The following is a 12,918-nucleotide window of genomic DNA, read 5'->3' on the forward strand; positions in this document are numbered from 1 at the left end:
TCCCCAGGTCCTTGCTCCTAACTGTGCTCCTCTTTCTTCCTTGATCATACTCATAAAGATTGAATAGAAAGTGCACTGATTACTTCAGTCTTATCCTCTCTTTATCCCTTATTTAATTGCCCCCATCTTCACTAAGGGACCTGCCCATTCCTTTCTTGTCCTCTTACTCCTGTCATGCCTGTAGAGTACTTTCTGCTTGTATTTTTCCAAACTTTGCTACCTGTGTCTTCATTCACGTATGATTTTTTTCTCTCCATCCTCACAGGATACTGATCTGCTCATCCCTCAACCAAGCGGCCACTTTTTTGCAGGATTCCTGTCTGAGTTTCAGCTCATTGAAAAGTTCGGTGTTCAGCCAGGCCTGTCTTTTGCTCTGCTTGTATCCTTCCTTCCTATAAGAAGAGCTGTTGTGTCATGTATAGGGCCTCCTCAAAGCACAGCCAGCTCTCCTGGGCTCCTTTTCTCCTTAGACTTGCCTCTCCTGCCAACCACTTGCTTGAGTTTATTCAAGTCTGCTTTTGGGAAGATTCCCACCCCACACCCCAGTTGGGTTACCCACCATCTCTACCAAAACGTTATCCCCCAACATATCTCAGGAGCTTGCTGGACTGCCTATGCCCCGCTCAGGTCCTAGTAATTAACCTCCTGCTCCCCCATCAGTACCAGATCCTTCAATTGGGACACCTCTGTTAGTTGTTTGAAGAAAGTCTTATCCACTCTGTGGTCCGGTGGTCTACAGAAGATGCCCAACAGCCAACACCTCTGCTGTTCTCCCCTCGTACTTGGACCCAGAGGCTTCAAAAAGCCAACCTCCTGCTTTGTAATGCACCTTGGAACGAGTGGATGTCTCTTAAAAAATAGAGCAGCATCCCCTCCACATCTCCCTTGCCTGTTCAAGTCATTTCTATCCATGACAGCAAGCCCGTCATGTCAACTACCCCACCCACTCTCAGTTATCCCAATAGGAACATGATTTTGTGTTGCTATTAGGATCCCCCCTTTTCCCTGCCTATTCCTTACGTCTTTTTGTTGTTCCCTGGATATTATACAGGAGCATTTGCTTAGGATCCTTCACTCTGTATAGTTTCCTGGAGGACTCCTGAAGCCTGCCCAGGGGAGCTTCTAGCATGGATGGGCTCCCGGACCTGGCCCCACTGGTTTTCCATGCTCCCTTTGCAGAGCTGCCTCTTGGCTTAACTCCTAGAGAGGAGCTTTACCTTGTCCAGGTGATGGAGAGCACCCAAAGTCCCATGCAGGGAAGCAGACAGCTCTTCTGAAGGAAAAACAGCATTGATTAGTCCAAAACAATACAGTCAGCAGGGCCCTGAAACCCAGGCTAAGTCCCAAGAAGTCTGCGTCACGTAACAGCCCTCAAGCTTCTCAGGTCTCTTTCCTTCTGCCTTTCTCTCGCATGTGCTATATGTTTGCTCCTGCCCTCCTTTCATCTGCATTCAGGCACTGGGGAGAGCTGGGCTATTGCACCCTGGACCCCAGCTCCAGGGCTGCAATGCAGTTTCTTTTGCATGTCTTTTGCTGCCCCAACCTGTGACTAGTCCCCCTGATTACTGAATCCAGGTCGGATGCTCTCACATCCCCCTGCTCCAGCGATGGGAAAATCCTAGGGACATTTTTTGGAGATGAAAGCAGTAGGGGCCTATGGAAATGTAGTGAGGGGCTATAGAAATCATGCCAAAAGCCCCTTGGATTTATGATAATGATGAGGGTCTTTTTAGGGAGTTCCCTGTAGATGTCATAAGTGTCTAATTTATTCTCTTCCAAGGTTTATTCTCCTCCAAGCAGTGATCCACACCCCGGACTGCCCCACTCCAGACATACCCTCACCTCTGGGTGCGCACACCTTGCAGGGGATGGGTTCACCTGGGAAGCAGCCAGCAGTGCAGGTGGGACAGGTCTGACTCTGTGGGGCCAGCCCCTCTTCTGGCTGTGCCAAGGACCAAGCGTGGGACATGTCCCCTTAGCAAAAAGTGCTTCCCCACAGGTGTGAGTGCTCTGCGGCCTCCCCATCCCGCACCCTGATCCAGCCCATAAGGGGACAGTGACCACAGCAGAGCCCAAGGGCCATCAGAGGGGACTGCAGGTCCCCAGGGCACCATGCATTACCCCAGCACCTGGGGGTGCAGAAAGCAGCCTTTATTGGACTCATTACATGGTCTCCTGGCTGACCCCATTGCTATCCCCTTAATCCCAGCTCCACCGCTGCATTGCTGCTCACAGGGTGGTTTTGAGGTCTGTGCTAGGGGGTAGGGGGACAGGATGTGGCCTAGGATGGGTTGGAAGGTGGTAAATCTCTCTGTGAGGGTGTCATGGTGCCCAGGGTGCTGCGATGGGGCCATCAGAGCCTGCCTGCTGGGTGCAAAATGGGTAGGGTTGGCCTTGAAAGCTCCCTGCCTCAGTTTCCCATCTCTCACAGGAGGGTGGTGTGGGATCACTGCCTCTCCTTCTACACTGACATCAACTAGGAGTATTGGGACATGCAAACAGGGGACTGAGCCCCAGGTACTTAGCATGACCCAGGGTGCTGAGCAGGGCTCCCAAGGGGACAGCCAGTCCCCTTCCCAACCAGCTAAGCATGGTGTCTTGCTCAAGTTGGCGGCAATACCCTGGGCTTGGGCTGGGGCTGGGGGTGGGACTTGCCCACCATCCTCCCAGCTCGGGGCTGAGATCTCTGAACATGAGAGATCATGCAGCATGCCCCAGAGGACTGAGATGCCTTTGCAATGCATGTGGGGTCCCAGCACCAGCCCCCCGGCCTCTGGTATGCAGGAAACCAGCCTCAAAGATGGAGAAAGGAACCTTATGCAGCACTGCATTATACCTCCCTCCTGCACAGGCCCATCAGGACTGTGCAGTGCATGGTCCAGCCCCAACCAAGCTCCCAGGCAGTTCAGGATGGAGGGATTTCCCCGCTACGCATCCCAGTCCAACAGTCAGAGATGGTGCAGAGAGTAGGCGGCTCCCCTGGAGCCTCAAGCCAAGGCAGACCCCTGGATGTGCCTCCAGCCCTGCCCCTGCTGAGCTCAGGAGAGGGCAAGATACACTGCCTGGAGTGGTATCAAGCTCTGGCACTGTCCTGTTGGCCTTTGGATGCTGCCTCTCAGCTGCGCACAGCAAACCCTGCCAACCCCAGGGCTCTGGCTGTGGGGGCTCAGCAAGGGGAGCAGGTTCTCCCAGGGGCCTGGAGGATGTCTGCTGCCTGGACCAGGCTCAGTGGGGGAAGGCTCCCAGCTGGGGACATCTCTGGGATGTGCATATAAATAGGCACCAGGCCACGGAGCTGCCTCTCCTTGCAGCCGCCTTGCTGCTGGCATCCAGGGTGCCTTGCACACGAGGCCGGGAAGATCTGCCTAGATCTGCTGCTCCATGGAGTTGGCTCATGACAAGACGGAGGGGATGCACTGATGGGTAAGTGCTCTGCAGTGATGGAGCAGGCTGTGTAGTGGGTTACTTTGATGCTTGCTCAGAGGATGGCAAGAGCAGGGCTGGGATGGGGCAGGACCCTCTTTACTGCTGATATTGCTAATGAACTCCTGAGCATCGTCCCGGGTGATGGCAGAGTGATCAATGCCCCATCATGTGCAGCCGAGCGGTCTCTGCCCCAGCAGGATCCAATCCCTGCCGGAGGCAGGATCAGCCCTGTGCAAACCAGCCTAGACACATCCATCATCTAAAACTCTAAGCAGAACGACCCTCAAACCTGATAGAAGACATTGAACCCAAACCGCATGCAGGGGGATCGCGGCAGCCAATGTCCTGCTTCTGTAAAAGGTTGTTAATAGACGCTGGAGAGAGCCTAGGCAGAGGCCGTGCCCCTGCTGCGTACAAAGCCAAACCCCTCCCTAGTCCGTACCCATCTGACCAGAGGGGAAAATCCCTTCCTGACCCCAAATGTGGCATCGCTATGACCCTAAGAACAGCGGCAAGACCCTCCAGCCAGGACCCTCCAGGTTGATTCCCAGCAGGAGCATTGGCACAGCCCAGTCCCCACCCCATCCCGGGCTGCAGCAACACCCAGCACCTCTGGAGGAGGCTTAAAAACTCCTTGACACAAGAAGCAGGGGTCCCTGCTGCCCCCATTTACCCCCGAGCCCTGAGCATCTCCCAGCACAACCAGTGCTATGAACACCTGCAAAGACCTGTTGCATGCAGCCCTGGCTAGCACAGACCTTGCACCTGACATCCCCCACCCTGCTTCCCCTTACACCCAGTTCAGGCTCTGGCCCCCGCAGCCCCAGTTGAGCGGGAGCAAGGTGATGGCAAGGCTTAAATGTGCACAGCTAAAACATGCTCCTGGCCAGGTCATCATCCCCATTTCTTCTTGTACCAACACCGTCCTTTAGTTTAAGAGCTCTTCTCTGTCTGTGGCCTTACTCCTGCTGCTGGATGCCCAGGCGGCCATCCTCCCCTCTCCCTCCCAGCTTCCTCGCACAGTCTCAGTCAAGCCTTTTCCTTCTCCCCCATGAGCCAGGCTCTCCACCCCCAGCTCAGCCCAGCAACCCTTCCCTGTCCTGAGTGCCCCGTTCGGGGATGCAGGGGCCCAGCCCTGGGCACAGGAGCCCAGGTGAGTTCTCAGCAGCCATAAAATCAAAGAATCAGAGACATCAAGAGCTGGAAGGGACCTCAGGATGTCACATTTAGTCCAAGCCCCTGCTCCAACTGCATCATCCCAGCCAAGACTTTGTCTAGCCAGGTCTTAAACACCTCCAAGTAACCCCTTCCAGTGCTTTACTATACAAATTCACAGATGTTTAGGGATGGAAGGGACCTTGTGAGATCACCAAGGGCCTGCTCTGGGTCAAATAACCCCAGCAAGGTGTGCGTCCAAAAACAGCACCTACCAGGAGTGGGGCTCGAACCCACGCAGGCATATGCCTATTGGATCTTAAGTCCAACACCTTAACCACTCGGCCATCCTGGTGTAGCAATAGCACCTTTTGGGAGAAAGTTTTTCCTAATATCCAACCTCAACTTGCCTTGCTGCAGCTTGAGCCCATTGCTCCTTGCTCTGTCATCTGCCCCCAACTGAGAACAGTCCAGCTCCATCCTCTTTGCAGCGCCCCCCTATAAAATCCCCCTCAGTCTTCTCTTCTTCAGACTGAATGAGCCCATTTCCTTCAGACTCTCCTTACAAGTCCTGCCCTCCAGCCCTGCAACCATTTTCATTGCCCTCCACTGGACTCCCTCCCATGTGTCCACATCCTTTCTGTAGCAGGGGTTACAACCTGAACACACGACTCCAGAGGTAGCTGGTGTGTGGTTGCATTGCATTGACATGCATTTGGGGCAGAAGGCAATCCTCAAATTGCTAACACCTAATAAGCCTAGGTCTACAAGGGACCTTAAGGGCCATTGAGTGCAACCGTGAATGAACAGGATTCCCTCTGAATCCACGGAGAGACCAATTCCAGCACCGTCCAGTCGTGTCATTCAGCCCCTCTCCTGCATCCACCTCTCTATGAATCGAGGCACTGAAATCAAGGGGTGTTGGGAACCTCTGCAGCTTTTAGGATTGGGTTCGGCAGATGCCTGCGGTGTCTGGGAGAATGAAAATCACAGGATCATGGGGAAGTCGGGCTGGAAGGGACCTTGCAAGGTCACATCTAGTCCAGCCCCTTGCTCAGGGCAGGATCTTAACCATCTTAACCACATCTGGCCACATGTCTTAAACCATCTTGGCCACATGTCCGGCCAACCTGCTCTTGAAAACTTCTAGGGATGGAGTTTCCATAACTTTTCTAGGTGCCTGTACCCATGTCTGGCCACCCTCAGAGTCCTCCTCATTTCTTGCCTCAGTTTCCCCTGTGGAAGCTGGAGATCGTTGCTCCTAGTCCTATCCCCTACAGCCACAGAGAAAAGCCCATCTCCATCCTCTCTGTCACCCCCATTGGGTATGTGAAGACTGTTATCAAATCCCCCCTCAATCTCCTCGTCTCAGGGCTCAATAACCTGAGGTCTTTCAGGCTTTCCTCACCAGCCTCTAATCCCTTGTGTTGCTCGGTGCTGGGCTCTTTCCACTCTGTCCATATCTTTCTGAAAATGTAGGGCCCAGCACTGGAAACAATAGGGGAGGCTTCCCTGTGCCTACTACATTGGGAGAATCACCGCCCTTGATTTGCAAGTGACCTCTGGTTAGTACAACCCAGGAGGCTATTGGCTTTTTTTTTGCAACCACAGCATACCCTTGGCTCATTATGGGTCTTTCATCTTCATTATCATCGCTGTTGTTGCAATATCCAGGGGACAAGATTGGGGTCTGATGCTGCTGGGCCCAGGGTAAGAGATAGTCCAGAGACACAAGGCAGGATCAGGGGAGGGGAGAGGCCAGGCCATGCCCCATAGACCCAACCCCGCAGAGTCAGGCCTTCTCGGAGCAAGGCAGAGGGTTTAGGGCCTTCATCTCTATATAATCATGCACCCCCTCCACCTCCCCAGAAATCCACACAATACGAACCCCACTCCTCTCCACCCATTTCTACCCCCAAACTTCATGTGCACTCCCAACTCCTTCCCAAGGGATAGCTCATGAAGCTTGCACTGCAATTTTCCAAAATGCTTCTCAAATTCCAGGTCTGGAGGCAGGAGGAGATTCTTTTTTTAGCAAACTCCACCAGATTTCCACATCAGCATCCTGAAACATTTTAATTTGGGGAAAAAAAAGGAACATTTTGATGGGAAGAAAAGCATCCAGCAGCCCGAAAAGCCATTCTTGGCCTAAAAGAAATGTCAGGAACATGCTGATTAAGTGCTCCCATTGTGTTTTACTTCCAGTCACATTTGGCTTTCGGTGGCATCTTGCAAGCCATCGGTGGCTGTTATGTTGGCTCTCAACTCCAGCCTGGCCACCCCCTCCGCCTTCCTGGTGACAGGGATCCCCGGGCTGGACTGACAGGGACCCCCGGGCTGGAAGCAGCCCACGTCTGGCTCTCCATCCCCTTCTGCTCCATGTTCCTGGTCGTGCTCGTGAGTAACACAGCCGTGATCCAGGTTGTGGTGAGGGAGCAGAGCCTCCACGAACCGATGTACGTCTTCCTGGCCATGCTGGCCATCAACGACATCATCCTCTGCTTGATCATAGTGCCCAAGATGTTGGCCATATTTTGGTGCGACGCGGAGGAGATCCCCTTCGAGGGCTGCCTCACTCAGATGTTCTTCGTCCACGCTCTCTACCTCTCAGAGTCAGCCATCTTGTTGGGCATGGCCTTCAACCGGTACATCGCCATCTGTGAACCTCTGAGGTACACCAGCATTTTGACCACCTCCGTGATAGGGAAGATGGGAGTGGGTCTGGTAGCCAGGCGCGTTTGTGTGGTGACACCTGGGGTTTTCCTCCTCAAGCGGTTACCCTACTGCAAGACCAACGTGATCCACCATACGTACTGTGAGAACATGGGCATCGCCAAGCTGGCCTGTGCCGACATAATCATCAACAGTGTTTATGGCCTCATGGCCGCCTTCCTGACTACGGGCTTGGATGCCATCTTCATCGTAGTGTCCTACATGCTGATCCTCAGGGCCGTACTGAGACTCCCTTCCCGGGACGCCCGCCTCAAGGCTTTTGGCACTTGCGGGGCCCATATCTTTATCTTCTCTGTCTTCTATACACTGGCTTTCTTCTCCTTCTTCACCCACCGCTTTGGCCCCAATGTCCCTCACCATGTCCACATCATCCTGGCCAACCTCTACCTCCTGGTGCCACCCACCCTGAACCTCATCGTGTATGGGGTGAAGACCAAGGAGATTCGGGTTCGGGTGCTCGGCCTCCTTTGTCAGAAGCAAAGCATCCCCAAATGACCCATGACTCTGGCAGATGAAGCCACACTGGTGCTGGGATCACTTATTTATCCCTGCTGTCTTGTCCTCCTGAGATGTTCTCTCCGAGTGCCTCGGTTTCTAATGATCTCTCCTTATCTCCCCCTTTCACCCTCCCACCACCTGAACCCTTCTTAGGTCAAGGGTTTTGGATGCCGTGGCTTCCGGAGCTTACCCGCATTTGAACAAATCATCAGGCCCCCTCCACCATGTCCCTGACTCTCTAGGACCCAAAAGGACCTGCTGGGTCACCCCTTCCAATCTTCATGAACTCCTTCCTTGGAGAAGCTGAGGGTTGAATTCAAGAGCCACTGCAAGGCCCAGGAGCCAGTGGTGCTCCAGCAGGTCCACATGCTAACTGGTCCAGTGGTCCCTTGATCTGACCAGTTCCTAAGCAAAAAGTTTTCATAGTTTCCATTCAGAAGGGATTGGGGTGATGGCCAGCACCTCTTCTCTGATTCACCAGGCCACATCGAACCAGGGCCTGGTGCAAACAGGGAGACTTTCCCCTCTAAGAGGAGCAAAGTAAGAGGCTCCCTGTCTGGGCCCTCCTCATGGGGCTTTGTTGACGTGGGTCTGGCAGTGGGGACATATACACTAAGGTGGCAGCCAGGGAGCCATGCAGACCTATCAGGTTTCCAACAGGTGTGGAGGGAGAGTCTGTGTGTGTTTATAACACAGGCTTAAAGAGAGGAGTCATGTCATTTCTCTGCACAATCTGAACCTTTCCAACCCCCCCTAGGAGGCAGGGGGTGGCCAAGAACAGGACCTCACATCCTGCAACCCTTTTCATAGGGCCTGATTTGAAGAATTTGCTCAGGTTTTTCATAGTTTCATAGTTTCAGGGTCGGAAGGGACCTAATAGATCTTCTAGCCCGCCCCCCCGCCAGGGCGGGAGAACAACCCAAAAAAAACAAACAAAAAAACACTCACCCTAAAAACAAAAACGGGACTCAAATGAGTCCAGCCAGGTAAGTATCCAGCCTCTTCTTAAAGATCCCCAGGGTAGGGGCCAGCACCACCTCCCTTGGAAGTTGGTTCCAGCTCCTAGCCGCCCTGACTGTGAAGTAGTTTTTTCGGATGTCCAATCTGTACCTCCTCTCCATCAACTTGTGCCCATTATTCCTTGTTATGCCAGCAGGGGCTAGGGGAAACAGCGTCTCCCCCAAACCCTTCTGGTTCCCCCTAGTGAGTTTATAGACGGTCACCAGGTCCCCCCTCAGCCTTCTCTTGTGGAGGCTGAATAGGTTCAAGTCCCGCAGTCTCTCACTGTAGGGTCTGCCCTGTTGTCCCCGGATCATGCGGGTGGCCCTCCTCTGGACCCTCTCCATGTTGTCCACATCCCTCCTGAAATGGGGCGCACAGAACTGGACACAATACTCCAGCTGCGGCCTGACCAGCGTCGCATAGAGGGGGAGGATCACCTCCCTGGCTCTACTCGAGATGCACCTGTGGATGCACGACAAGGTCCGGTTAGCCCTGCCAACCATGACCTCGCATTGTCGGCCCATGTTCATCTTGGAGTCAATAATGACACCAAGATCCCTTTCCGCCTCCGTGCTCTCAAGTAGGGAGCTCCCCATCTTATAAGTGTGCTGCTGGTTCCTACTACCCAAGTGCAGCACCCTGCACTTGTCCGTATTGAAACGCATCCTGTTCCTGTCTGCCCACCCCTGTAACCTATCCAGATCCTTCTGCAATCTCTCTCTCCCTGCTAGCGTGCTCACCTCCCCCCAAATTTTGGTGTCATCAGCGAATTTAAACAGGTTGCTCTCCACCCCAACATCAAGATCGCTGATGAAGACATTGAACAGCGCAGGGCCCAGGACCGAGCCCTGAGGGACTCCACTACCCACCTCCCCCCAAGTCGAATATGATCCATCCACCACCACCCTCTGAGTGCGACCCTTCAGCCAATCTGCAATCCATCTGACCGTGTAGGCATCTATGCCACAGTCGCCTAGTTTATTAATTAGGATGGGGTGAGAGACGGTGTCAAAGGCCTTGCTGAAGTCCAGAAAGACTACATCCACCGCGACACCTGCATCCATGGCCTTTGTGACCTGATCATAAAAGGCAATCAGGTTGGTCTGACATGATCTCCCCCTAATAAATCCATGCTGATTGCCCCTGAGCATCATCTCGGATGCCGGCCCATCACAAATGTGCTCCTTGATGATCTTCTCAAAGAGCTTCCCCAGGATTGAGGTAAGACTGACGGGCCTATAATTGCCCGGGTCCTCCCTTTTCCCTTTTTTGAAGATGGGGACCACATTAGCTACCTTCCAATCGTCTGGCACCTGGCCCAAGCACCACGATCGCTCGTAGAGCCGTGCCAGGGGCCCTGCAATAACCCCAGCCAGCTCCCTCAGCACCCTGGGGTGGAGAGCATCCGGACCCGCTGACTTGAACGCGTCCAGCCCCTCCAGAAGCTCTCTAACCCGGTCCTCCCCAACCTGAGGTCTGAAGGCGATCCCCTCGCGTCCGGCTTCTATCACAGCAGGGAAGTCCCAGTCCCTGCACAAGAAAACGGAGGTGAAGAATTGGTTAAAGAGATCCGCTTTATCCTCTGACGCAACCACCAGATTGCCCCGCATATCCTGCAGGGGCCCCACATTACCCGGCGCCTTCTTCATCCTCCCAATATATTTGAAAAAGGACTTTTTGTTATCCTTAATCCTGGACGCTAATCCGAGCTCTATCTCCGCCTTGGCCTTCCTAACAGCCCGCCTGCAGGCCCGAGCAGAGGAGGTATACTCCTCTTTGGAGATTACACCCCCCTTCCACCAGGCGTACGCCGCCCTTTTGGCAAGCAGGCATTCCCGGACACCCTTGGTGAGCCAGGGGGGCTTTTGGACACTCCTGCCCGCCTTGCTTCTTGTCGGGATGGACACCCCTTGGGCCCCGAGTATCGTTTCCTTAAGGAACGACCACTCCTCTTGGACGCTGAGTTCCTCTGCCCTCAAGGAACCCAGTTCCTCTCCCACTAATCTCCTCATCTCACTGAAGAGAGTGAGGTTTTTGGTTGGATCCCTGTTGGTTAAGGACATAGGCAAGCAAGGTTCTTTGAGTAGATGTGATATCTTTTATTAGACCAACTGAGTAGTTGGAAAAAAGTTTTTAAGCAAGCTTTTGGGCGCAGTCACTCTCCTTTAGGCATAGGAAGTCTGCTCATGCCAGCTTCCCCATCTCCCTAGGGAAGGAACAGCTTTAGAGAGGGCCTGTTCTGTGCCTAATGGGTTTATCAGATGAATGACAAGGGCTGTGTTACTTGCCAGTTATCTGTGCTGCATTATCATATGCAAACACAGCAAGAAAAGGAATACGGTGGAAGGAGACGCTCTTTTTTGCTATGCAAACCATGCTTTCTTGGGAATCTTTCCAAATCTGTCTAGCAGGAAAAAACGGTGCAATATTGGGATGGAAGGGGCCACAAGGTGGTGCTGTTATGCACCAAATTGGGCATTGTGGGACAAAAAGAAGCCTTTGTCGAGATCTCTCTGACCTCCCAGGTAGAACAACTCACAAATTATCACCCAGTTAAATTTTTACCCTCATTAATGCGCCTCTATCGAGCTCGAGCGTTGCTAGAAAGACCCCCCCATCACCACCTCACATTACAGACTTCACACCACGGAGAACCCACTGCGTTCCTGGGTCCATTGCTTGATGATGAATTCTCTTAACTAATAAACACAGAGCAGCTTATTTCTGGCTACAGCCAGACAGAATATTACATTCATCTGTTAGATTCCTCGTGGCATTATCTCTAGTTGTTTTGCTGACTACATGGGTCGTGCGGTGTTTCTAGGGAAGTGGTGGCCGGTTCTCAGCATTGTGACGGGGGCGGGGGGAAGCTGCTGTATGCAGCCAGGCCAGTTGCTTTGTGTCTGCAGTTGTCAATCTAGGCTCAGTTTTGGGGAACACGTTACTTCTTGGAAGCCTGTCCTTGAGGTTTGCTCTGAGACCTCTGAGAAAGAAGGTCGCCTGCCTGCTCTGAGCCATAACATCTGCTGCAGATTGGGGAATAGAGCATAAATAAATGAGCCGCCTGAAGGAAATTCTCAGAGGCCAAGTCATTGTTTTCTCCTCCAAGGAGAGAAGGAGACCTGCAAAGCCCTGAGCTCTGCTGTTGCTTGGCAGAGGCAAGAGAGTGCCATCCTCTGTGAAACTTTATTATTCATGTACAGGAATCCCAGAGACCTCCATATCATTCACATCAGGACTTGTAGTAGAGATGATATCTTTTATTAGACCAGCAAGATTCTTGCAAAAAATGTATATATATATATATATTTATTTTTTTTTGCAAATAATTTTTTTTTTGTTGCAAAAATTGTGTTGGCCTAATAAAAGATATCATTTCTACAACAAGTCCTGATTGCCTTTTCCTCTAGACCAGTACAACTACAACCTGGATAACTATCATTCACATAGCTTTTCTTTTGTAGACGTGGGTCATTTGAGCAAGGCCAGCTAATGAATAAGATGTTGTTTCTTTTTTAAAGGTGGGAATCACTGTAAGCATGTTATAATGGAAAATAATGAGCCATTGCTTTTACTTGCCATCTATTTAAATGGAGAAATAGGGGATAGAAACATAGAGAAGGAGGGTTGGAAGGTGGTCGCATCTAGTCCAGCCCCTGGCTCAAAGCAGGACTAGCCCCGACTACATCATCCCAGGATAAAGATCCTGAAAGGGAAGGCAGCAGGGCAGACCAGAGTTGAATAGGTGTCAAAATGCAGCAGTGTAAAGTAAAACCCCTGGGATGCAAGACACGGGACTCTTCCTACAGACGGGGACATATTCCCAAGGAGCTGCAATGACTGATGTTATGAACAGGCCGATGGCCAATGCAGCTCTGTGGGCAATGAGGGGGCAGGCATTAAAGGAGCTGGGTGACATAGAGACCAGACTGAATATAATTTGGGACTTGTGCATGGCTTTTAGATGCCTCCTGGGGATGCATTTGCATGAAGCGCTGCCTTCACCCAAGGAAAAAGAAAGATACTGGGGTTGGAGGCAGGGGGCATTAGCTACCAGGAATGAAAAGACCTAGAGTTATGGAAGGACCACGTTATGGGCAGGGG

General features: G+C 52.5%; 1 protein-coding gene and 1 non-coding gene across 2 annotated transcripts in view; one reads left to right on the plus strand and one right to left on the minus strand.

Moving 5' to 3' along the window:
- Nucleotides 1–7,809, plus strand: part of LOC102375339 (olfactory receptor 52D1-like) — an 8,437-nt gene extending 628 nt beyond the window's left edge. Inside the window, exon 2 of the mRNA XM_014526919.1 lies at nt 6,787–7,809. Coding sequence (XP_014382405.1) covers nt 6,787–7,809 — 1,023 coding nt within the window. The remainder of the gene's footprint in view (nt 1–6,786) is intronic.
- Nucleotides 4,854–4,936, minus strand: TRNAL-UAA. Its single transcript has one exon. It is a non-coding gene; the product is annotated as a tRNA-Leu (tRNA).
- Nucleotides 7,810–12,918: the final 5,109 nt, after the last annotated feature.

The sequence above is a fragment of the Alligator sinensis genome, unplaced genomic scaffold (genome assembly GCF_000455745.1).
Source record: "Alligator sinensis unplaced genomic scaffold, ASM45574v1 scaffold1333_1, whole genome shotgun sequence".
Classification (NCBI taxonomy): Eukaryota; Metazoa; Chordata; order Crocodylia; family Alligatoridae; genus Alligator; species Alligator sinensis.